The sequence below is a fragment of the Apodemus sylvaticus genome, chromosome 17 (assembly GCF_947179515.1).
Source record: "Apodemus sylvaticus chromosome 17, mApoSyl1.1, whole genome shotgun sequence".
In the NCBI taxonomy this organism is placed as follows: Eukaryota; Metazoa; Chordata; class Mammalia; order Rodentia; family Muridae; genus Apodemus; species Apodemus sylvaticus.
In genome coordinates, this window is record NC_067488.1 from 27233609 (window position 1) to 27259450 (window position 25842).

The window sequence follows — 25842 nt, forward strand, 5'->3', positions numbered from 1 at the left end:
CTGTTTGGCCTGAAGAGCAGCTTCCCTGGATGTGCTGTTTAGTGAAGCAACACCTAGTCCATCCCTCTTATCCTGTGTCTGTGTGTTTCTCTTTCTGTGCATCTGGAAGCTGACATTTAAAAACTTTGATATTATTCCCAGAATTGTTGCACCACAAATCAGAATCCGAGAATGAAAGATCCTTCAGGGTTGGGTCATCAGTGTTTGAGGTACAGCAGAGTCCCTCAGCTCTAACAGACCATAGACAGATATGGAAAAAGGAGTCACAGGACATTTGTGCGGTAGTCGTCCTGTGCCTGAAGTTATAGCTGTGGCATCTCATATCTTTCATAGACGCCCCCCCCCAAGCCTTTGGAGACTCATACTCCCATTCCCATTAAAGAGACAGGAAACCAAGGACTGATGTGCTTGGCCAACTTCATCTCCTTCTGTAAATAGACGTTAAGGTGAGCTCTGAAGTGGGACCTTTACAGGAACATCTTCTCCTTGCACCATATCACATTGCTTCCCAAAGTCAAAGAACTCCTAGTCCTTCCCTAAAGTCCTGAAAGGAGTGTGTGTGTGTGTGTGTGTGTGTGTGTGTGTGTGTGTGTTTATATGTGTGTATTTGTATGTTTATTGTATGTGTTCATGTGTATGTGTGTATGTGTTCCTGTGTATGTAAATATATGCAAGTGTGTGTGTGTGTGTCTATGTATGTATGTTTGTATGTGTGTATTTGTGTGTGTTTATTGTGTTCATGTGTATGTGTGTGTATGTGTTCCTGTGTGTGTGAATATATGCAAGTGTGTGTGTGTGTGTGTGTGTGTGTATGTGTGTGTAGACAAAGACCCTCTCAGAGGAAGGGAAACTGAGTTTCTGAATTGTGGCTGTCCAGTAGAGAACCAGTAGGAGTTGACACTCAGCACATTCACTAGGGCTCTGGATTCTTCTCTAAGGTTGAACTTCCAAATGACATTGTAGTGGGATTGTAATTTGGACATCCAAGTTTGACACTGGATTAATGACATCTTTTATAGGAAAACCTGATTTTTAGGAATCCCAATTTAAAATAAAACAAAACTCAACTCACTTGGTAATGAAATTGGAAGGCAGGCATCCCTTGCACACCCAGCGTGCATGTGAACGTGGGGGGGCGGGGGAACTAGATCCCATGGATATAAATCTCAGACCTGCCACTTGTTAGAATGTGGTTTTCTCTGTTCAGAAATGTAGGACATTAGTAAGACTACCCAAAGTATCTTGTATAAAGCAGTCTGTGCATATTGTATTATTAATAATATTTCTATCCTATAGGATATTAAAGCAAAATCTTTGGTCCCAGTTATTGATTTTAGACATTGAAGTGGACAGCAAGGCAATGATATGGTTAGCATGACAGGTCCAAATTTAGTCTCTAGACAGACAGATTTATAACAGAAAAGGAGAGCTCAATTGTGTTCATTATTAAGGGGACATTTAGGTTAGATGTTCTTGTAGACAAACCCAAATTCTCTTCACATCTGCAGCCTGGAGGTTGCAATTGCCACCAGTGATGCATTCCTAAGTCCATCCTATCAGACTCTGTCATCTGTGTTTTAAGTCACCCAAGGGAGTGCTTTTAATGGAGAAAATGGCAGCTTTGGAGGAAGGGTAAACTCTACCAGAGAAACTGAGTTTGCATAAGGAGGAGTAAGGTCATGGGGATTCAAGGATCAGCTTCATTCAGCTCTAAGTAGATGAAGTCTAGCAGGGTTGGAAAGTAGAACTAGAAAGACCTGTCTTACAAACCCTAGGTTCTAGGATGCTAGGATACTCTAGGGTGATAAAACAAGTGGTCTCCAACAAAAGCATCTGTAGCCAAATAAGTGTGTGCTGCCCAGATGTGTCGTGTCAGGATGGGAGGGGACCTTCGGGACCAGCTGGTCCAGTCTTCTCTCATATGAGAGGCGCCAGCAAGCTGTTCTGGTTCAAACCCAGGGAGATAGATACTAAACAACACTGAATCCAGACAAAAGGGGCCATCCCCACTTATAGAAAGAAGGCTTTGTTTCCTGTTCTCCTATAACATCACATCAGCTAACAACTTCCCTTCCCAAGAGAGAACAGCTCCAGACTCAGAAAATGGCTACAGAAAAGCATTTCCCATGTCTTCTTGGAACTTCAGTTCCTCCAAATCTAATATTCCAATAACACTTGTTTCCACTAGAGTTTTTGTGTGTATATGTTGGTGTGTTTATGTGTACATATTTGTGGGCATCCACATTTATATGTGGGTGGCATGCGTGCATGTGTGCATGCATGTGTGCGTATGGAGCCCTGAGGTAGGTGTCAGATGCTCTCTCCAGTCACTCTCTACTTAACTTTTTTTGAGGCAGGGCCTTGCACCGAACCTGTAGCTGACTCAGCAGACCAGCTGCCCAGCAAGCTCTAGGGGTACCCCTGGTCCCCACTCCCAAGATCTGGGATTATTTCTTAGCTGGATGCTGCAAATCAAACACAGGTCCTCATGCTTGCATGCAGGCACGTTTCTGAGTGCACATCCCATCCAGCTGTGGGTTAACTAGTTTGTTTTCATTTTCCTTCCCACTTCCTTATTTTACCGAGCTGCATGAAGTTTCCTTTTAACAAACAAAGCTATGTCCACTTTCTTTTTAAGGCTACCAGAGCACGAACCATCGAGGAAGGTGTTGGCTCTCTTGGGAGAACTAGACCGGGTGTGGTACACTGTTCGTGAGAATGCTAAGGTTCCGGGTTGGTTGAGCTGGATCTAGTCAGTTACCCTTCCCAGCTCACAGCTGCCTTTATAACTGCTGTTACCTCGAGTCTACAAGTCTCTCAGTAAGTCTTTCAATGAGGGGCTGAACAAGTTGACCCCTAAATATGACCTGAGGGCTTTGCCATCTGGGACTCAAGGTCCTACCCACCTCCTCTCTCAGAACCAGGCACACTGTTGAGACACCTGCTGCTTCCCAGCAGGTGACCTAGGTAGGAAGCTCAGGAGATGCAATCAGTCAGGGTTTAATTATGACTTCTCGTTTGATTACTCATTCAAAAAGTGATTGGAGCATCAGAGTGACTGTCTTAGCAGGTGGAGCTCAGACGTGCTGCGCACACTGGGACTAGAGCGGCCTTCACTTGTCACAGCTGTTACTTCTATGTGTCTGTGCATGGCTTGTGTTTACTTCCCTGCTTCCCATGCTGAGACACTCCCCCGACTCAGGAGTTTATGGCATGGCTTTTCTACGTACCCTTCAAATCCACTGTCTCCATCAGCCATCCATGCCCCTCCCTTCTCGATCTTAGCCCCTCCCTGGCTGTTAGCTCAGCCCCTGTGGCTGAGTACTGAAAGCCATGCTAATCCTGTTCATGGAATCTGCGCCCCTGGCCTGACCAGCCCGGAGCTGCTTCCCTGCTGTTTCCTGTCTTCTAGTCCTCCTGTCAATCAGTCCCCTGTTCTTGTTATCATCTGCATTCCTTCTAGAACATGAGTCCATCATGCCTCTCTCTTCCTCAGCTGCGCCCCACTCCTTACCTATCAGACTATTTACCAGATTTTGCTTTTTTTTTTTAATACCAGTTCCTCCAAATGCAGTGAACAGAGTTTGAGAAGTGCTTCTTGTAACATTTCTCTTTGGGATTTGAAATACTCACTACTGTGGTAAAAAGGCTCTCTGAAGAACATTTTAGAATGTCATTTTCCAAACCTAGTATTTCCAAGTGTGACTACAATACCATTATGTTTTTATTTGTAATGGCTAATAGTCTGCGAAGAGCAAATTCTACACTGTACATGAATATCAAATTCTCAGTGTGTCTTAAAAGTTGTCCTCAAACTACTTTCTCAGGGTCACTTATTAATTTTTAAGTTGCCCTACAACCACAATGGCCTTCCTATGCGCAGCCCCTCTCCAGGTTCCCAAGTCTCACCGATGCGCTCTTCTGCTCTTGAGCCTTCTGTTAACCCATTCCAAAGTGTCTCCCCACTCTGCCCACCTCAACTCCTGCAGAGTCGTTTACCTGCCGATAAGAATTATCAAAATTCAGAGTGGTAGGTTTCTGTTCGAGCTCGCCTGCTCCTGTAGTCTAAATGTTCTCTCCCCTTCCACCCCATCCTTTTCCTCTTTCTCTATTCAGTTAATGCCCACTCTTTGTAGGCAGCTGAACCAGTCCTTCCCTCCTCTGTCACTGTGTCAGTTTGTGGAAGACAAGGATTGCTTTACTCGGTGGTTCATACATTCAAACATGTACTTATGCAGTGTCTAGCATGTGTGGGCGTGTTCCCGAGGAATGTTCCTAAGCAGACAAAACATGAATCTTGCTGCCATTATCTGTCAGCCATACTTTCCAAATTCTAGAAGTGCTCTCTCCTCTTACTACAGAGCAGGTTCACTATACATCCCAAGAAGGGACCATTTCTACCGCGTTCCACCAGTAGCGCCCATTGGAGTTCTTCAGTATACAGCGTTTATAAACCTATGTGCAGATCTACCTTCTTAGATCCTATGCCTCGGCCCAGGAACAAAACTTTCACTTTCGCTTTGTTCACTTTTTAAAATTTTAATCTTTGTCCCTTTGATACAGTTGAAGGAAAAGCTATATTGTTCTTGCCTTCACTTAAGCCCCACTGGCTTGAGCAGAGTAGGAGTTTCCTCCTTCACGTTTGCTGCTCATTAAACTATCACATCGGTGGTCTAACGGAAGTGAATGGACTAGTTTTACACAGCATCTCTGTGTGTCTCCTTGACGGAAAGTTTTCAGTTAATGATCTACTAATCTCAATTGTGACATTCACCTGAAATGAGCTAGGGACAGGTCAGCAGAACAGGAAGGAAGACTGGCATAGTGTTAAGACCTTCCAGAACACTCTGCTCGGGCTCAGGAGAGTCGTCTTGAGTCATCAGCTAATCATAGAGATGGCATTTGCTTCCACTGCTGGCTGACATGTCAGTACCTGTGCATTCTTGCACTCATATTTCCTTCCTGGGAAGCATTATCTGCTGCGATGTCACCTTGGTGACTAAGGTCTGTGTCTAGCTGGGATGCACACTCTCTCTCTCTCTCTCTCTCTCTCTCTCACTCTCACACACACACACACACACACACATTTGCTATTTGAACTAGGATATGTATTTCCTCTGAGTATTTTTGTTTGCTAGTGTTGGTGACAATTTCTTTCAGTATTTTGAAAATACCGCTCTGCGTTTGGGCTTCCCTTCTCTGGTGAGAAGTTGTGTATTATTCTTACAATTGCTCCCTTGTAAAGTAAACTTTCACCAAGTTTTTTTCCAAGGTGGCTATATGTATGGTTATAGTATCTCCATTTCTTCCTTTGTACTTTAGGTTTCAGTTCTTTACTGCATTCCTCCATCATGCCTTTTGTTGAACAGATTAAGCACTGTTATTATAGAGTTCGTGCCTGATGATGACACTACCCAAATCCCTTGGGAATCTATTTCCTTGGTTGTTGTTTCTCTTGGCATTTGACTACACTGCCCTGTCCTCCTTCCATACCATGTTTTACTGTACAATGGACATTGTATATAACAGTATGTAGAGAAATTGGAGTCCAGACTTATATAATTTCCCTCTAGAGAACTTGATTTTTTTTACTTATGAATTATTTTGAAGCCACCAGTGTTTTGCCTTGTACAGCACCGGAACTGATTAGGTGGGCCATGCGCTCTGATGGAAGACACAACAGCATCCTGGAAAGCCAATGTGTGTTATGTTCTGCTGAATGAGGGTGTGGGTTAGCTAATCTCAGTAGGTTTCTCTGTATGGGAGCAGTCTCAGGCTATAGACGCTTGGGAGAAGGAAGCCATGGTTGGTACTCTGTGTATACACTGCTAACATCTATACTCAGACCTGGCAGGGGGAGTCTTGCCATTGTCGTGGTTCTGAGGTTTGGCGTCTTTAATACAATGGTCATGCCAACAATATACAATCTCTCAGGACTTCATCCACCCTACACAGCAGCAATCCAGAGTCAACTCCATTCAACTAGAGGCAACTTAAAGTTGAGCCTTGCTCTTTTCAGGGCCAGTGCAGCATGCCTTCCCTCCTCACGAATTCTCTGTGGTAAAAAGCATGTGAATGCTGGGCATGCCCCTCAGCAACTCTTCACAGCACCTCTGTGACTCGGTTTCCATTTCATCAGTGACAGGGCTGAGATGCAGAGTAACTTTCCCAAGTTCATCCAGCTAGAAAGTGAGATAGCCCCAGCTTGGTCCTCCATCCCTACACTGAGTAAGAGAAGGCTGGATGATGGGAGGAAGATAGAGAGAGGAGAAGGGCTCCTGAACATCTGTAGGGCAGATGTGTGTGCCAGATGTGCAGGGCTCAGATTAAGGTCATGTATGGCCCTGGGAGTAAACAGCTCTTTAATATTTGCCCTGGGTACACCAGGTACCCATTTGCCTCATCTTTGCCCTGGTTGTGTAGCTAGACCATTGTGAGTTCCTCATGTTTCATCTTCCCTGCAATATTAGAGCAAATTATTATTCGTGACAAATCACTCCACCTGTCCCAAGTTGAATTATATCACCTTCATCATAGTCCCTCCTTCCCCAGGGTCCCGTGTACTGAGCAACTGTTTACTATTTGTATAGGTCACACTGACCCATTTCATTGTGAAGAAGTGGGAATCGGGCAACCAAGTGTAGAAACCAGGCTTTCATGGTGATAAAAGCCTCAGATACCGAGCTGGGCACCACTTGGGTCCTTCAGGATCTGATGCTCTGTTAAATGCTGGGTTGGGGGTTTATGACTTGCCTCTGTGAGGCTCTGAGCTTGGTCAAGAGGAAGTCCTTCCTTCCTTCCTTCTCATTCTCCAAGCCCTCAAGCAGTACTGCACACACAGTGGCTTCTTGATAAATGTTTACTAGCTGACTGACACATTAGCTCCACATGCTAGAAAACGGCTGATTGCTCATCAAAACTGACAAAGCTGAAACAGCCCCCCCCCCCCCCCCGCCGCCCCGTTTCATTATTACAGACGTATTCTATTGGCCACGGCAGATGTTGTTAAGCCAATTACTTGAAAGCCCAGAAAAAAAAAAGACATGCAGACGCTACAAATATCAAATAGGCCAAGGATAACTAAGCTGCAGAACAAGCCAGAAAGGGAAGCTGGTGCTGTGAGGGTGGGTACCAGCTGCCTGGCACTGCCCGCTAACATCGCTGCACCTGGGAGGCTAACTGCTCCTCTAACCTCACTCCTAAAGCCGTGGAAGAGCTAAAAGGCACAAGGACGCATACCGCGCATTTTCTCTCATTTGTATTTCTTAGAGCTTATGTAGTTATTATGTACAGTATTGTGTGCATATAAGGCAGGAACGTAGATGTGAAACTAAGAGGAGGGGGAGGGGGAGGGCAAGCGAGGGAATACTGTGCACTTGTATGAAAGTGTCCTTACATAACCCAGTGCCATGCGTCACCAATAGGAAACAAGCAGCTGAGACAGTGGCTGGGAAAGAGCTGACGACGGACATTCTTTTTGTTCTATTTTAGTCTGCCATGTAACAGCCACGCATATTCATAATTCATGCTTACTCTCTTATAAAGTGTAATGGCTTTTTAACTAATATGGAATAGGCAGATAAGGCACTTGGGGTCCCTAGTACTTCAGACATCCATCACTTCTTTGTGTGTGTGGAGGGGGGCGGTCAATAATCAGAACCCTCAATTTCTGCTAAAATTTCTGTTTGTCCTGCTGCTATAGGACATTGGGAATCACCCCTGAGTTACAACTGAAAGTCTTAATCGCCTTTTGTCCAGTCCCATCCCGACTCTCCCCCTTCCCAGGCCCCGAGAATCATGATTAGACATGCTTTGTAAAGGCAGCATGGATAGGCTGCAGAGGTGGTTCGACAGTTGAAAGCATTTGCCTCTCTTGCAGACGACCCAACTTTGGTTCCCAGCACCCACACGGTGACTGACAAATCTGCATCACTCTAGTTCCAGGGGATCAGATGCCCTCTTCTGGGCTCTATAGGCACCGAGCATGCTGGAGGTACACACACACACACACACACACTCATACACTAAACTGAACTGATCTGAAATCTTCTTAAAAGGCATATTTTTAAAATTGTAAAAAAAGGGAACATGTGTTTCCTTATCCTGAGAGCTCTGAGAATTCAGCCTGGGTAATCCACCCCAAAAGGCAACCATTTATGACCTTAAATATTTACCCCCAGCTCTAAAGGGACCCCACAGTATGGTGGAGATGGAGTGGCTGACACAGTCCCTCACAAAAGCCTGCTTTCTGCCGCTGGTTGCCTGATTCCCATGCTTGTGCCTGTGCTGAAGATATAGCATGAAGGAAATGCAGGAAATGGCCACGACAACTGGGACCCAGTCTAGAAAGGTTCTTGACAGATGAGGGCAGCGAGGTAGCTCTCAAAGAGAGGGTAACACGGCCTACTTGTGGGAAAGTCCCTGTCTTTAGTAGACTTCTCTAGGCTCTTTGTGGGATATTTCTGCAAAGCATGCACATGGTTCTGTAGTTTCACTGTGCCCGAGGGCTCAAAAGTGACCCACTTTCCTCCTAAGTTCTACACTCAAAAGATTTTATTTTCTGCCTCACCGATTCACAGTAAGTCTCTATTTTGTTAAATACGATCTCATTCCATACCTGTGCACTGTGGTCTTCCTGGAACTCTTGCCTCTCTGAAGGCAGTGGGTAGTAAAGCCATTGAAAGCTTAGGATGTGATCACAGCCCCTTTCCATCCATGGATACATGTTTTTGTGTTATTTTTATCAAGCTGTGAACATCTATACACTTATGGGAGGGTTTGCTCTACACTCTCTGCTGTAAGTTCCCTGAAAGCTATGTCTTGGCAGCCTCCTGGCACACTCATGCTTGTCATGAGCTTGTCAATCAACATTCTTATCATTAATGATTGACAGAAGGGGATAAGCTGCAAGGTCTCGAGGATAATGAAATAACGATGTCTTGCCGAGGAAGTGCTGCAGAGCCTGTGCTTTTCCTCACGTCTCTCAAGTCTTCTCACTAAGGGCTGTTTTGTGCCATAGGTCCCTTCTTCTGGGCTGCAGGGTCTCCCTCCCACTGGCCCACCAGACATCACACAGATCTATCCTGTTCCCTCCAACATCCGGCCAGTGCTGAGTAAATACCGAGTTGAGGTATGGTTCAGAAAGGGGGCAGGGGTTACCCCATTGAACTCAAGGGGAGGGGATGGTCCCACCTTCATCATTAAAGGACAGTGGCAGGGTGGCCAGCTGGCCCGAGGAAGACCCTGCCAGCTGAACTGCATAATTTGCAGCTAGACGACCTTAGAATCTCTCCCAGAAGTCACATCTGGCTTTGCCATTGGTCACACACATATAGCTCTGTTCACCCCTCTCCTCAGGTCCTTTTCTGGGGCGTCCGAGAGATGAAGAAGGTGCAGCTCCTCTCAGTGGACCGGCCACAGGTTCTCATTGAGTGTGGAGGACGAGGCGTGAAGTCTTGCGTGATCCAGAGCTACAAGAACAACCCCAACTTCAGCGTGCAGGCAGAGGCCTTTGAAGTGGTATGGGCTCCTCCTCCCTCAGGTGCTCACCTCCCATTCCACAGCTGGGCTCCTTTCCTTCACCCACGTGGCCTGCAGAGGGGATGCTTCAAGATTTCAAGTGTATGCTGTCTTCATGGGTAGCCTAACTATAGAAAGCGAGGGTTTCAGAATGAGAAAAAGTAGATATCTGTTGTTCAGGTCTAGATCTTATAATAAATCAAAGTAAGCTAGAAAACTTTTTCCTAGACAGCGTTCTTTGAAGCACTGATTCACACCAGCCTGGCCTGTTATACAGTCTTAGCTAGGTATTTGGGGGAAGCCTGTTATCCTAGCTACTCAGGAAACAGAGGCAGGGGGATCCCAAGTTCAAGGCCTCACCAGGCCACAAAAAGAGTTCCAGACTAGCCCAGGCCTCTTGAGGTCTCATCTTAAAAATAAAAACTAAAGATAGGACTATGAATGTATCTCAGTGGCAGAATGCTGGTCTAGCATGTGTGATACTTTGGGTTCAATGCCCAGTACCTACCCCCACACACACCCAAAGAAGAAGATATCAATCAGGTCTATCCCTATCCACCAAATATGGAAGTGTTTAGAATGGGGCTCAGATACCCCTGGCTTAACAAGTCCGCTAGTTGCTTCTGAGAACTGCAAGCTACATAATACTCTGTAGTATTATTACAGATGGCCACATTTAAATAACGTTCTTTGTGTTCATAACATCAGTCACTCTCCTGAATAAAGTTATGTCTCTCGACAGCTCTGTTCTTATTTTACTTCAATATTTCAACTCACACAGTTTTTAGTGTGGTTTGGAACTAACTATGGGAAATGAGATTTTTTTCTGATAACCCAGTCAACCCCACAGATACATGTTCTAAATGATCAGATTGGACACTAGAGCCTGGGCAGTGACTGTAACCTTCCACAGAGGACTTCAAGGATCCTCGTGGGGCACTGGGGGAGACAAATGTGTACAGCACTGTCCCCTTTAGCGCCACTCCTCGTGGCTTGACCTTCATCTGTTTCACACATGGGGACTGGCTAAGCTGTCATTTGAAATGAGGGTTCTTGTGGTCAGTAACGACAAAGTTAAGAGGATTGAAAACATTGCCATGGAAATACAGGAGTGGGAGAGATTTTGCAGTTTCAATCTCTTTGGAGTTTATACCTGGGGTGAATTGGTATTAGAAAATAGTCCCCACAGTTTCATGGCTTATTTTTCTAGCTTAGGGAGACTGTCCCCAGAGTGTGGACAAGCTGCAGAGCTACTCTGAAGACTAGACTTTCAAGGCCAGGTAAAGGGAGGCAGCCAGCCAGCCGTGCCTGCCCGTGGTGGGCAGGGCCGGAGCAGAGCCACCCCAGGTACAACCATTTTCCTTTCACCTCTCCTGCAGGAGCTGCCTGAGAATGAGCTCCTGCACCCACCGCTGAGCATCTGTGTGGTGGACTGGAGGGCTTTCGGGAGGAGCACCCTCGTGGGCACCTACACCATCAACTGCTTGAAGCAGTTTCTGTGTAAATCCAGAGAGCCCCTTGCCTTGACTTCACAGACGGATGGAGCTGGGGCCAGGCCAGGTAGGAAGTAGATCTTAGACTCGAGAGCAAAAAGGACAATAGAGTCACAGTGCCTATGGGTATGGACAGTGGTATCTGCCTCAAAGACCCTCCAAGAGGCTGGCTGGGCCTTTCTGATGAATTTATACCTCTGTTCACTCTGCCAGAGTTGCCAAGTTATTACTTAAGACTCGTTTCAGAATCAAGTCCTCTGTTGAGACATCTTTGAGTATTCCTTAAACTCTTCTCCCCAGGCCTCAGTCTCTGCCATTTTTCTTGGCTTTATGCTTGGTGTTATTTTAATTTGTCCCATGTTTGTTTCTCAAGGGTTCATAGTTAATCCTGTCTCTCATCTTGATGCTGTGTTATCATGCAGTGTGTGTGTGTGTGTGTGTGTGTGTGTGTGTGTGTGTGCGTGCACGCGCGCGCGCGCGCATGCGTTAGAAAAAGGCATCAGATACCCTGGAGCTGGAATTACAGGTGATAGCCACTTGATGTGAGTGTTGGGAACCTAACTTAGGTCTTCTGCAGAAGTTGTATGCACTCTTAGCCATCTTCCCAGAACCTCTTATGAATCTAAGCATACTTGATCAACACACACAATATAGTGTTGTAATGTTTTTGGTTCTTTTCACTCAATGCTATATTCTAGCATTCATCCATATTGCTGTGTGCTCACTAGTTTATTAGGACTATCCATTGCATCTACTGTATTTCCCTTTTTCCCCATTTGGACTGGACTCCTGGTTTGTTTATAATTCTCTTTCACCAAAAGCTCTCTGATAAAAGTGCCTGTGTATGTTTCCCAAGGGAGGATGCTGTGTGGGAATTTCTCCAGACTAGTTACCCAGGAGTGAAAGTGCTGGTCCCAAGGGATATGTATATAAAACTGTTTTGAAGCAGACAGAGGGTGCTCTGAAGGACTGCACTGATTGACTCCACTCTACATGTTTCCATTATTGCATCTGAGCCCCTCAATCTCCTTTTGCAGTATGCTCTCTAGCCCCCTCCTCTTCACCTCCTACTATCCAATTTTGGAGGGTGGCGTTTTGCTTTGTTTGGCTATTTGGGATCTTGCTCTTCTGAGGATGTCTGCTTCAGCTTGGGTTTCTGTATTTAGCACTGAGAAGATACCGATTAGAGTTTGTTGGATTAACTTTGCTGTTGAGAGGCACACCAAGGGGAATGAGAACTTTGGAAGGCCTTGGAGGTCATGGAGACTCCAGGCTGAGAAATGGCCATCAGTGCTGACTCATAAAATATGAAATGCAGAGGACATTTGACAACTCTGGACAAGTGTTATGACCCTGAATGATACCAGTGACCCAGTTAGAATCTCATAGAGTACAATGATAAAACTCTTCTTTCCACTAAGCACATGTGATCATGTGTCCAGTGTTCTGCCTCTGCTTGGGGGTTCACTGACCTCTGAAACCTCAAAACTTCTGCAGATTTATACATTGACAGAGACAACAAATGTGGAAGAGCTGTGCCCTAAACCTTGACTTTCATGATCCCAATGTCCAGAATTTCTCTAAGGGATAGATAACTAATAATGCCACTCATTGCCTATTGTACACCAGATGTCGTACATCATAATCTAATTTTAGAAAATGGGTACTTTTACTGTCATCCTAGAAATAAGGGAAATGAGGTTCAGAAGCGTCAAGAACTTGCCATATTTGAATCCAGTTATAATGACTGTGTTCCCTTTCTAACCAAGTGAGTTTTCATTCAGTCATTTCAGATTCACTAGCAGCAACTGAGTCCTCCGAACTCATCAGCTCCTCCCGGGAACTCACAACAGATCACGTCTATGTGGATGTTGAACCACCTCCCACTGTGGTACCTGACTCTGTTCAGGCCCAGACAGCCACCCTGGTCGACATCCCTGACTCCTCTCCGATGCTGGAACCTGAGCACAAACCTGTAGCACAGGGACCACCAAAAGATGGGCATGCCAAGGTCAGTCAGGGTAATCCTGGGTCTTATTTACCTGGCTCAGTGACTTCTGCATTGGAAAATGTAGACAAAATAAACTTGCAGCCACTATCTATGTGACCTTGAGTCAGCAATTCTGGGTGTCGGGCTCCTCATTTATAATGAAGATATTGATGCCCACCTCAAAGTACTGTTGGAAGATTGGAAAGTCACTGTGTATGAAATTAAAGTGTTAGTCAGATGTGACAGTAATATTTAATGAAACAGAAACTCTTCCAAATTCATTAGCTTGGAAAGGCAAGAGTTTCTTCATCCAGGATTACCACTCAAACATTTAGAGCCTCCTTTGCACAAGGTCAGACATGGCCAAGAAGATGTGTCCTTTGAATTCTAAAGAGGAAAAAGATTCTTCATCCTCAGTAAAGGGGGATTCTGGAAGAGGTCTGCTGTCCTAGCACTCTTGACTCCCCCTATGACTTCAAAACTGAGCAGAGTTGGTCCTGGTTAGAATGTGGGAGTGTGAGAATGCGGAGGACCAAAGGCCATAGAACAAAAATAGTGTCCGTCTTCTGAAGTCACAAATTTAGTTGCAAACCACAAGATCACTTTAAACTTTTCCTTGTGGACTGGAATGGTACAGACTTGTGATCCCAGCTTCCAGACGGCTGAGGCAAGAGAACCACAAGTTCAAAGCCATCTTGGGCTACATAGGGAGACATGTTGCAGAAAAAAATTTCTAAGAAGTTTCTTGCCCAGGAGACAGTAAAAATTGAAATGCAAAAACAAGTATGACGTGATGATGGGTATTTTCTTAGACTGTACCTGTCACTTCCTTCCTCCGTGTCCCCTCGCCAGGTTCTCTTCATTGTCCCTGCTATGCACCAGACACTTACGCACATCCTCAGTCTCAGAGTTCGTTAGTTTTATAAACCTGTTAATCCAGGTTTATCTCCAGGATATGATTTGTTGACATTGCATCTTTGTATGTCTTGTCCTTGATAGAGGGCTTGGCACACAGTAGGTCCACTAGAGATTCTGGGCAGAGAAGAGATGATGGGATCTCAATCTTAGTTGAGATAACTGAGAATCACATGTTTTATATTGATTGCTTAGGGAGTATTAACCCAAGGCCTCTGCAGCCAGCAGCTCTTCTGTCATATGCCATTGTACCTCATGGTCCGGCACCTATTTGTTTCATGTCTCTCTCCTCCACAGAACTCGGAGATTTCTGGTTTTGTGGTGAAACCTTACAGCATTCCTAAAGTCAAGCACAGTGTACCATGTCTTTGTAACTGTTGACCAAATTAATCAATGAATGGTTGAAAACATATTTAAATGTTTATTTATTGAAGCAACACGGAGAACTGCTATCACAAAACCAACCTCTGTCCACCTCTCACTGGGCACCTACATAGATTCTTCTTCAGTTAACCAGACGGCTTCTGCGTGTACACGAGGCCCAACTAGTAACCTGTCTCTCCCCCCTTAGCAAGATCCCAGGAAGCCTTCCCGGAGATCCACCAAAAGAAGAAAGAGGACCATCGCAGATGAATCTGCTGAGAATGTCATCGACTGGTGGTCTAAGTATTACGCCTCTGTAAAGAAAGCACAGAAGGTAGCCTTTCCTGCTTGTGACAGTCAAGGGACTCAAGGAGAACCTGGCATCTCCTCCCTTTCTCCAGGCCGCACACACCTCCATTTAAATTCCAGCAAGAAGGGTCTCAGGGCTTAAACATGATCCTGTCCGCCAGTCCACTGTTGTCTGGTCCACTTTTGGGAGACTGAACTCTTAGAGAAGCCAGATCCTCCTTCTCTTAACAGTTTAATGATTGTTCCTGGCTTAGGGGCAGAGCTTCAGGTCAACTCCTCTCTCCACGCTGGGATTTGGTTTGGCCTGGGCTTGCCCAGGTCTTCTGCATGCCACCACAGCTAATGTGAGTCCTTATGTACAGCTAGCTGCCCTGATGTGTCCAGATGACACCTTTTCCTTGTGGTAGTCATCTACCACCTCTGGCTTTTACATTCTTCCCACCCTCTGATCCACAACGATCCCTTAGCTTTTGATGGAGGAGTGCCATATAACCAACTATTCTCTTTACAGCTGGGCATCCAAGAACATTTGGGCATCACCCATTGACCTTGATGGGGAAAGGACACAGAGTTGGGTGGGAAGAAAAAAAGAAGTAGGTGTGGACAGGGTTGGGGGGGGGCGTGAACCAAAACTCATTGTATGAAATTATCAAAGAACTGGTTTTTTTTTTTAATGATTTATGTTTAAAAAACATGATTCTGTTAAGTGCAATAGGGGAAAATCCTAGAAGACCAAGGATCCTGATTCCAAGCTTCCAACTCTCTGGCTGGAGCTGGTGTAGAACACAAGCTCTGTTGGAAACCCTGGAAGGCTATTCGGTATCATCAGGATATACAGGATTTGACCCCTGTGAGCCTTAGGGAGGTCAGCAAGGAAAAATGGAGTTCACCTGTGGGCAGCAGGAGCAGGCGATGCCACAGAGCCTCAGGGCTTCAGTAGAATTCTGCATTTGTAGGGGAAATGATTCACTTTCTAAGAAAGATCTTGGCATAGCAAATAGTAATAATTGGTAGGTTGTCAGAGCAACCACAGGGCTCATGTACATGGACTGGTACAAGGATGAAGTTGTAACACTGGAGAGCCATGGGGATGGGCCTGTAAATTCAGGGAACTGTTCAATGACCGATTTTATTACCATTTGTCAACCCCAAGTTAAAAAGAAAGGGAGAATTAGGCGCATGCTATCATAGCTGAGACTGTGAGAACTCTGTAGATTAGAAAGACTGTTTTCATCCAGGACTTCTCAAAAATACGGGTGTACACTGAAACACTAACAAAGCGAACACGGGTCCTTCTTCCACCCCTCTTCCTTTGTGGAAACAGATGCTTAGACTTCCTGTGAAGAGTTAACCCTTTGCTGTTTCTCTACTGCCATTCCCAACCCCTGGCACCCACCAAGGGCCCAACATGTCAGCAGGTAAAGCTCATAGGTAGGCTGAGGGGTGTTACATGGAAGTGTAAAATATTTCTCTTTCCTATGACTGTGAAGGACCTGTCCACAGAGAACAATCAATAACCTTCACATTGGTGATACTTTTATTGGCCAAACAGGTGCCTATTCTCAAGGATTAGGGCATCCCTACTGCAGCTAGGAGCCAGGTCTTCACAGTGAGACTTCATTCTAGGGACTCCTTGGAGACTCTTTTATTATTCTCAAAATGGTATTCCTGAGGTTGCAGAGAGTTGGGATAATCAAATTGGAGCTGTTAGTAGAGCAGACATAGCGGCGTCAAGAACCTTATTTCTTCTCTTTTTAAGGAAAAGGAGAACAACCTCAAGGAGAAAAGGGCCACAGGTAAGTGACTATGGGGGGCGGGGTACCTGGATGTAGAATGGGGCCATCGTAGTAAGAAGCTGTGGGAGGTATGTTTTATCTCAGCTCCATTGTCTGCATAAAGAAGATGGTAACACGTTCCAAAAATCTTGCAGAGGGCTGGAGGATAGAACCTACCAGGCATTCCTTGGGTTCAGTCCCATGGGACCAGGAGAGTCCTGTAGGCAACAGAGTTGAACTGGTCTGCAATTCAGATTAGTTTCTGGGATTGACTGGCTCGTGTCCTGTTCAGAGCATTCTTGTGGAAGCAGCAGGATAAAAACCTGAAGCAAGCTGGAAGCCCAAGCTGACAAGATGCATGCTAACCGTGCTGCCTGTAAAGATCTGGGGCCAGGAGCCAGAACTCACTTTGCAAGGATTGGTTAGATCTGTTCGGCGGAAGCTCAACAAACTAACCTTAGGAAGTGGCTGAAAGCTCGACTCAAGTCACAGCCTAACTACAACAGTCAAACCAGGCAGCCAAGAATGGCATGGATGCACACACACACACCAACACACATACCAACACACACACAGAGGCAATGCAGCTGCACCCACACCCACATATACATATGCTCAGAGGTAAAATGGCTACACATATCACACACCACACATACCTGTGTGTATACATCTCTTTCTCACACACACACACTCTCTCTCTCTCTCTCACACACACACACAGAGAGAGAGAGAGTGAGTGAGAGAGAGACAGAGAGAAGCAATATAGCTGCATATCACACACACACAAATAATGCAACTTCACATACCACACACACACACACACACACAAATACACACACACACATGAGAACCTGACCCCTATTTGACATGTTTCATTTCACTCTCCTCCTATGATGAGCTAGCCACGCAGCGTCTTCATCCTACCCATGAGGAGACAGAGATACAGTGAGGTCAAGTTACCCAGTCAAGGTCACACAGCTAGACATAGTGGAGCTCAAAGTCTGTCTCTAGTCATTTGTTTTCACAGAATGCTGCTAGAAAAAAAAATGTACTCAGTAATGTTGTTAGTGTAACCTAGTATGAGACCCTTAACATAGTTGAGCCTCATGTTGGAACTAGATGACTCTCGAGACTCTGAGGACATTAGCAAAAAGCTTAGACTCATCCAAATTCAGGGTCTTTTCTCTACTGACTGGATTGAAGAACATAGAATGTACTTTCTCAGTGCCAGGCTTCATGTATTCACACACAGACCTGGCCCAGCTAACGCTTTTCTTGGCTCTAGGGCAACTATAGACGTTGCATTTACATATGATACAAACCCCAGGGCTGTAAGTAGTAACCCTGCAGCTAACAGCTCTGTACAATTTCTGCCAATTATCCAGAGACAAAGTCAGACGAGGTCGTGCTGGAAATGGATGACGGCGGCCCCAAAAGGAAGAGAGACAAAATGCTCAAGAAGAAACCAAAAGATGATGGAAATGATACCATCCCAAACCTGGCTGTCTTGAAGGTCTGTGGGTCCAGGGCCTCCAGGGATGGAGTGAGGCACTCAGCAGCAGGCTTCTCTTAGTCACTCACGTGGGAAAATAAAGTCTAACATGTACATGAGCCAAGATGATGAAGCCTGTTGCTTTCCTTCTCCACGATCCCGTACATTCGGATACATATATGTTATATCCCATATAACATGTGTTGTTCAGCTTCAACCTGGGAGGTGATTTACAGTGTTCAACCCCTCTGGGAACTTGACATCATCATGTGGTGTGTACACACTCAAAATAGCAGGAACTTTACCTGAAGTCGGCTCCATCAAACCAATCTTCACAGTGAGAGGGTATTAGCTAGAGGCATATGTATGGGTGTGAAAATTTTGAATTACAACAATTACATATGTAGATGATCAAGTTGGATAATTTTGAGAGGATATTCTCATACACGTATTTTCATTGTATTTCTAAACCTCAGATATAATTCTACTTTGCTTTATATTTCTTTTTTATTATTTTTATTAGATATATTCTTTATTTACATTTCAAATGTTGTTTCCTTTCCTGGTCCCCTCCCCCCAAAACTCCCTAATCCATCCTCCCTCTCCCTGCTCACCAATCCACCCACTCATGCTTCCCCGTCCTGGGGCTCCCCTATACTGGGGCATCGAGCCTTCTCAGACAAAGGGCCTCTCCTCCCTTTGATGTCTAACAAATCCATTCTCTGCTACATATGCAGCTGGAGCCATGGGTCCCTCCACATATACTCTTTGGTTGGTGGTTTAGTCCCTGGGAACTCTGGGGGGTACTGGGTGGTTCATATTGTTGTTCCTCCTAAGGGACTGAAAACTCCTTCAGCTCCTTGGATCCTTTTTCTAGCTCCTCCATTGGGGACCCTGTGCTCAGTCCAATGGTTGGCTGAGAGTGTCCCCCTCTGTATTTGTCATACACTGGCAGAGCCTCTCAGGAGACAGCTATATCAATCAGGCTCCTGTCAGCAAGTACTTGTTGGCATCCACAATAGTATCTGGGTAACTGTATATGGGATGGATCCCTAGATGGGACAGTCTCTGGATAATCTTTCCCTCAGTCTCTGCTCCTCACTTGGTCTCTGTATCTCCTCCTGTGGGTATTTTGTTCCCCCTTCTAAGAAGGACCAGAGTATCCACACATTGTTCTTTCTTTTTCTTGAGCTTCATGTGTCTTGGGTATTCCAAGATCCTGGGCTAATATCCACTTATTACTGAGTGCATACCATGTGTGTTCTTTTGTGACTGAGTAACCTCACTCAAGATATTTTCCAGATCCATCCATTTGCCTAAGAATTTCATGAATTCATTGTTTTTAATAGCTGAGTAGTATTCCATTGTGTAAATATACCACATTTTATGTATCCATTCCTCTGTTGGACAACTGGCTACTTTCCAGCTTCTAGCTATTATAAATAAGGCTGCTATGAACATAGTAGAGCATGTGTCCTTATTACAAGCTGGAGAATCATCTGGGTACGGGTATTGCAGGGTCCTCCGGTAGTACTATGCCCAATTTTCTGAGGAACTGCCAAACTGAATCCTACCAGCAGTGGAGGAGTATTCCTCTTTCTCCACATCCTCAGCAGCACCTGATGTCACCTGAGTTTTTTATCTTAGCCATTCTGACTGGTATGAGGTGGAATCTCAGGGTTGTTTTGATTTGCATTTCCTTGATGACTAAGGATGTTAAATATTTCTTTAGGTGCTTCTCAGTCATTCGATATTCCTCGGTTGAAAATTCTTTTGTGCCCCATTTTTAATAGAGTTATTTGGTTCTCTGGAGTCTAACTTCTTGAGTTCTTTGTATATATTGGATATTAGCCCTCTATCACATGTAGGGTTGGTAAAAATCTTTTCCCAATTTTTTGGTTGCCGTTTTGTCCTTTTGACAGTGTCCGTTGCCTTACAGAAACTTTGTAATTTTGTGAGGTCCCATTTGTCAATTCTTGATCTTAGAGCATAAGCTATTGGTGTTCTGTTCAGAAAAATTTCCCCTGTGTCCATGTACTTGAGGTTCTTCCCCACTTTCTCTTCTATTAGTTTCAGTATGTCTGGTTTTATGTCAAGGTCCTTGATCCACTTGGACTTGAACTTTGTACAAGGAAATAAGAATGGATCAATTTGTATTCTTCTGCCTGCTAACTGCCAGTTGAACCAGCACCATTTGTTGAAAAGGCTATCTTTTTTCCCACTGGATGGCTTCAGCTCCTTTGTCAAAGATCAAGTGACCATAGTTGTGTGGATTCATTTCTGGGTCTTCAGTTCTATTCCACTGATCTATCTGCCTGTCACTGTACCAATACCATACAGTTTTTATCACTATTGCTCTGTAGTACAGCTTGAGGTCCAGGATGCTGACTCCCTCAGATGGTTTTTTATTGTTGAGAATAGTTTTCGCTATCCTGGGTTTTTATTATTCCAGATGAATTTGAGAATTGCTCTTCTAACTCTATGAAGAATTGAGTTGGAATTTTGATGGGGATTGCATTGAATCTGTAGATTGCATTTGGCAAGATGGCCATTTTTACTATATTTATTCTGCCAAGCCATAAATGAGCATGGGAGGTTTTTCCATCTTCTGAGATCCTCTTCAATTTCTTTCTTCAGAGACTTGAAGTTCTTGTCATACAGATCTTTCACTTACTTGGTTAGAGTCACACCAGGGTATTTTATATTATTGCTGACTATTGTGAAGGGAGTTGTTTCTTTAATTTCTTTCTCAGTCTTTTTATCCTTTGAGTACAGAAAAGTCATTGATTTGTTTGAGTTAATTTTCTATTCAGTCACTTTGCTGAAGTTGTTTATCAGGTTTAGGAGTTCTCTGGTAGAACTTTTAGGGTCACTTAAGTATACTATCATATCATAATAGTTGTAATTTGACTTTTTCCTTTCCAATTTGTATCCCTTTGACCTCTTTTTGTTGTCTAATTACTCTTGCTAGGACTTTGAGTACTATATTGAATAGGTAGGGATAGAGGGGGAAGCCTTGTCTAGTCCCTGATCTTAGTGGGATTGCTTCATGTTTCTCTCCATTTAATTTGATGTTGGCAACTAGTTTGCTGTATATTGCTTTTACTATGTTTATGTATGGGTCTTGAATTCCTGACCTTTCTAAGACTTTTATCATGAAGGGGTGTTGGATTTTGTCAAATGCTTTCTCAGCGTCTAATGAAATGATCATGTGTTTTTTTTATTTGAGTTTGTTTATATAGTGGATTACATTGACAGATTTCCTTATATTCAACCATCCCTGAATCCCTAGGATGAAACCTACTTGATCATGGTGGATGATTGTTTTGATGTTCTTGGATTCTGTTTTTGAGGGTTTTATTGAGTAATTTTGCATCAATATTCATAAGGGAAATTGGTCTAAAGTTCTTCTTTGTAGGGTCTTTGGTTTAGGTATCAGCGTAATTGTGACTTCATAAAACGAATTGGGTAGGATTCCTTCTGTTTCTATTTTGTGGAATGTTTTGGAGAGTATTGGTGTTAGGTCTGATAGAACTCAGCACTAAACCCATCTGGTCCTGGGATTTTCTTGGTTGGGAGACTATTGATGACTGATTCTATTTCATTAGGGGTTATGGGGCTGTTTAGATTGTTTATCTGATCCTGATTTAACTTTGGTACCTGGTTTCTGTTTAGGAAATTGTCCATTTCATCCAGATTTTCCAGTTTTGTTGAGTAAAGGCTTTTGTAGTAGGATCTGATGACTTTTTTGATTTCCTGAGTTTCTGTTGTTATATCTCCCTTTTCATTTCTGATTTTGTTAATTTGGATACTGTCTCTGTGACCCCTGGTTAGTCTGGCTAAGGATTTGTCTGTTGTGTTGATTTTTCTCAAAGAACTAGCTCCTAGACTGGTTGATTCTTTGTATATTTTTTTTGTTTCTACTTTGTTGATTTCAACTTTGATTTTTATTATTTCCTGCCATCTACTTTTCTTGGGTGTATTTACTTCTTTTTGTTCTAGAGCTTCAGATGTGCTGTCAAGATGCTAGTATATGCTCTTTCTAGTTTCTTTTTGGAGGCACTCAGAGCTATGAGTTTTCCTCTTAGAACAGCTTTCCTTGTGTCCCATAGGTTTGTGTATGTTGTGGCTTCATTTTCATTAAATTCTAAACGGCCTTTAATTTCTTTATTTCTTCCTTGACCAACTTATCATTGAGTAGAGTGTTGTTCAGCTTCCATGTGTATGTGGGCTTTCTGTTGTTTTTGTTGCTATTGAAGACCAGCCTTAGTCTGTGGTGATCTGATAGGAGGCATGGGATAATTTCAATCTTCTCACATCTGTTGAGGTCTGTTTTGTGACTGATTATATGGTCAGTTTTGGAGAAGGTACAATGAGGTGCTGAAAAGAAGGCATATTCTTTTGACTTAGGATAAAATGTTCTATAGATATCTGTTAAATCTATTGGTTCATAACTTCTGTCAGTTTCACAGTGTCTCTGTTTATTTTGTGTTTCCCTGATCTGTCCATTGGTAAGAGTGGGATGTTGAAATCCCCCACAATTATTGTGTGAGATGCAATATGTGCTTTGAGCATTAGTAAAGTTTCTTTTATGAATGTGGGTGCACTTGTATTTTGAGCATAGATGTACAGAATTGAGAGTTGTTCTTGGTAGATTGTTCCTTTGATGATTATAAAGTGTCCTTCCTTAACTTTTTTGATGACTTTTGGTTGAAAGTCGATATTTTCTGATATTAGAATGGCTACTCCAGCTTGTTTCCTAGGACCATTTGCTTGAAAATTGTTTTCCAGTCCTTTACTCTGATGTAGTGTCTATTTTTGATACCGAGGTGCGTTTCCTGTATGCAGCAAAATGTTGGGTCCTGTTTACATATCCAGTCTGTTAGTCTATGTCTTTTTATTGGGGAATTTAGTCCATTGATGTTAAGAGATATTAAGGAATAGTGATTGTTGTTTTCTGTTATTTTTGACGTTTTGTTTGTTTGTGTGGCTATCTTCTTTTGGGTTTATTGAAAAAAGATTACTTTCTTGCTTTTTCTAGGGAGTAGTTTCCCTCCTTATGTGGGTGTTTTCCATCTGTTATCCTTTGTAGGGCTTGATTTGTGGAAAGATATGTGTAGATTTTGTTTTGCCATGGATTATCTTGGTTTCTCCATCTATGGTAATTGAGAGTTTTGCTGGGTATAGTAGCCTGGGCTGGCATTTGTGTTCTCTTAGGGTCTGTATGAGATCTGCCCAGGATCTTCTAGCTTTCATAGTCTCTGATGAGAAGTCTGGTGTAATTCTGATAGATCTGTCTTTAAATGTTACTTGACCTTTTCCCCTTACTGCTTTTAATATTTTTTCTTTGTTTAGTACATTTGGTGTTTTGATTATTATATGATGAGAGGGATTTCTTTTCCGGTCCAATCTATTTGGAGTTCTGTAGGCTTCTTATATGTTCATGGGAATCTCTTTCTTTAGGTTAGGGAAGCTTTCTTCTATAATTTTGTTGAAGATATTTACTGGCCCTTTAAGTTGGGAATCTTCACTCTCTTTTATACCTATTATCCTTAGGTTTGGTCTTCTCATTATGTCCTGGATTTCCTGGATATTTTGGGTTAGGAGCTTTTTGCAATTTGCATTTTCTTCAACTGTTGTGTCAATGTTTTCTATAGTATCTTCTGCACCTGAGATTCTTTCTTCTATCTCTTTTATTCTGGTGTTACTGCTTACATCTATGACTCCTGATTTCTTCCCTAGGTTTTCTCTCTCCAGAGTTGTCTCCCTTTGTGATTTCTTTATTGTTTCTACTTCCATTTTTAGATCCTGGGTGATTTTGTTCAATTCCTTCACCTGTTTGGTTGTGTTTTCCTGTAATTCTTTAAGGATTTTTGTGTTTCGTCTTTAAGGGCTTCTACCTGTGTTCTCCTGTATTTCTTTAAGGGAGTTATGTCTTCTTGAAGTCCTCTATCATCATTATGAGATGTGATTTTAAGTCAGAGTCTTGCTTTTCTGGTGTGTTGGGGTAACCAGGCCTCGCTGTGGTGGGAGAATTGGGTTCTGATGATACCAAGAAGTTTTGGTTTCTGTTGCTTGTATTCTTGTGCTTGCCTTTCACCATCTGTTTATCTCTGGTGTTAGCTGATCTTTCTGTCTTTGACTGTGGCTTGTCTGTCCTGCAAGCCTGTGGGTTAGTACTCCTGGGAGACCAGTTCTCTCTCGAGGAATTTAGGTATGGAGAACTGGTCTCCCAGGAGTACTAACCCACTCCTTAGGTACAGGGTTAGCTCTGTGCTCGTAGGTATGTAGGCACTCCTGGGAGACCAGCTCTCTCCTGGCAGTATTTGTGTATGTAGCTCTGTGGCCCAGGATCAGCTCTGTGCATAGACAGAAACTGGAAGGCTCCCATCCCAGGCTGCCCCTGGGATCCTGTGTCCTGAGTGTTCCCAGTGGGTTCCTCTGAGCAGCAGGGATGTTCCTACCTGCACTCACAGGCCTGTCCACACTCCTGGGAGGCTAGCTATCTCCCTGTGCCACCTGGGCATGGAGCCCTGTGGCAGAAGATTGATTGTCTCCAGTCTCAGACAGAAAACTACTTTGCATTTCTAAAGTCTATATATCATTTTCCCTCTTGGAAAATTCATATCTGCATGCATTGTAATAAAAGTAAACACTGTCATTTTCAATGTGTTATGAATTAATTAATATTAGTGATTTTAACTTCCCTCAAGTACTAAAGTCTACATTTGGTGGCCAATAACATCAATTAAGCATAAAAACGGTTGTTGTGTTTATGCTTATATATTTGAAAATGTTGTGTGGGCTGGAAAGCCAGCTTTGTGGTTAAGAGCATTTGCTGCTCTTGTGGAGGATCTGGGTTTGGTTTCCAAAACCTACTTGGCAGCTCTCAACCATCTCTCATTGCAGTTCTAGGGGTTCTGACACCTTCTTCTGGCCTCCACATTAATTAGATATACATATAGTGCACATTACATACATACATACATACATACATACATATATGCAGTGCACAGAACATTTAAAGTAAGTAACTCTTTAAAATGTTTTCAGATGGCTATATTTCTTGGAATTCAATTGTATGCAAAGGCCTTTATAAAATTCATAATAGTTAGCTTTAGGAATGTTTAGCTCAACATTTCCCCTATACTGTTAAGGATAAATCAATGGCAGCCTCTTACCTTTTCCCTGAGGCATATTTCAATGCCAGTTTTTGAGCATCCTGGGTCTTTCTCATTAATCCAACACTAGCCCTCCATCCTGGTTCTTTGTGCGTAGCTCTGATCTGATACCTAAGAGAATATCTTGGGGGAAGGGCTTCTTTTGGATCATGGTTTTAAAAGGTTCAGACCATGATCACCCAGCCCATGTGGATAGAGCATCATGGTGTCAGAAGCATGTGGTAGAGGAGAGTTCTTCACTTCATGCTAATAGGAAATAGAGAGAAGTGATTCTGGTGAACCTCATAAGAACAGATTGCTGAGAGAAATTTAGGCAATAAAGGCTGTCCTTGTGAGTTTTCTGATAAGAACAGAGATTCTACTGGGAATTGAACCCAATGCCACTCCTATTATATTCTGGTGAAGAATTTGTCTATATTTGTATCTGTTTTCAAACTTTGAGTGAGAATGAATTTAAAGGTGATGGAGTAATTAACCTTCCTTCGTCTTAGTATAATCTTTCTTTTCTCTAAAGATATACGATGGTGATCTTGAGAGTGAATTCAACAATTTTGAAGACTGGGTGAAGACCTTTGAACTCTTCAGAGGCAAATCTACAGAAGATGATCACGGTCTGGATGGAGACCGGGTCATAGGAAAGTTCAAGGCAAGTTTCCATGTGGCTTCCATTCTCTGTGTCCATCAATGTCAGCCCAGACCTAGTGCTAATAATGGGGCTGTGATGTGGGCTGAGTGTGTATGGTGGAGACAACCCTCCAGGCCTACCTAAAACTTTCTCCGAAACCCTGCAAGGCCCAGCCCCCGG

General features: G+C 43.6%; 1 protein-coding gene across 1 annotated transcript in view; it reads left to right on the plus strand.

The window, feature by feature from the left end:
* Fer1l6 (fer-1 like family member 6) overlaps positions 1 to 25842 on the plus strand; it is a 126211-nt gene that overhangs the window by 64663 nt on the left and 35706 nt on the right. Inside the window, exons 23-30 of the mRNA XM_052161555.1 lie at positions 9020 to 9130; positions 9358 to 9519; positions 10899 to 11079; positions 12797 to 13023; positions 14489 to 14614; positions 16349 to 16385; positions 17750 to 17877; positions 25552 to 25683. Of these exons, the coding sequence (XP_052017515.1) occupies positions 9020 to 9130; positions 9358 to 9519; positions 10899 to 11079; positions 12797 to 13023; positions 14489 to 14614; positions 16349 to 16385; positions 17750 to 17877; positions 25552 to 25683 (1104 nt within the window). The remainder of the gene's footprint in view (positions 1 to 9019; positions 9131 to 9357; positions 9520 to 10898; positions 11080 to 12796; positions 13024 to 14488; positions 14615 to 16348; positions 16386 to 17749; positions 17878 to 25551; positions 25684 to 25842) is intronic.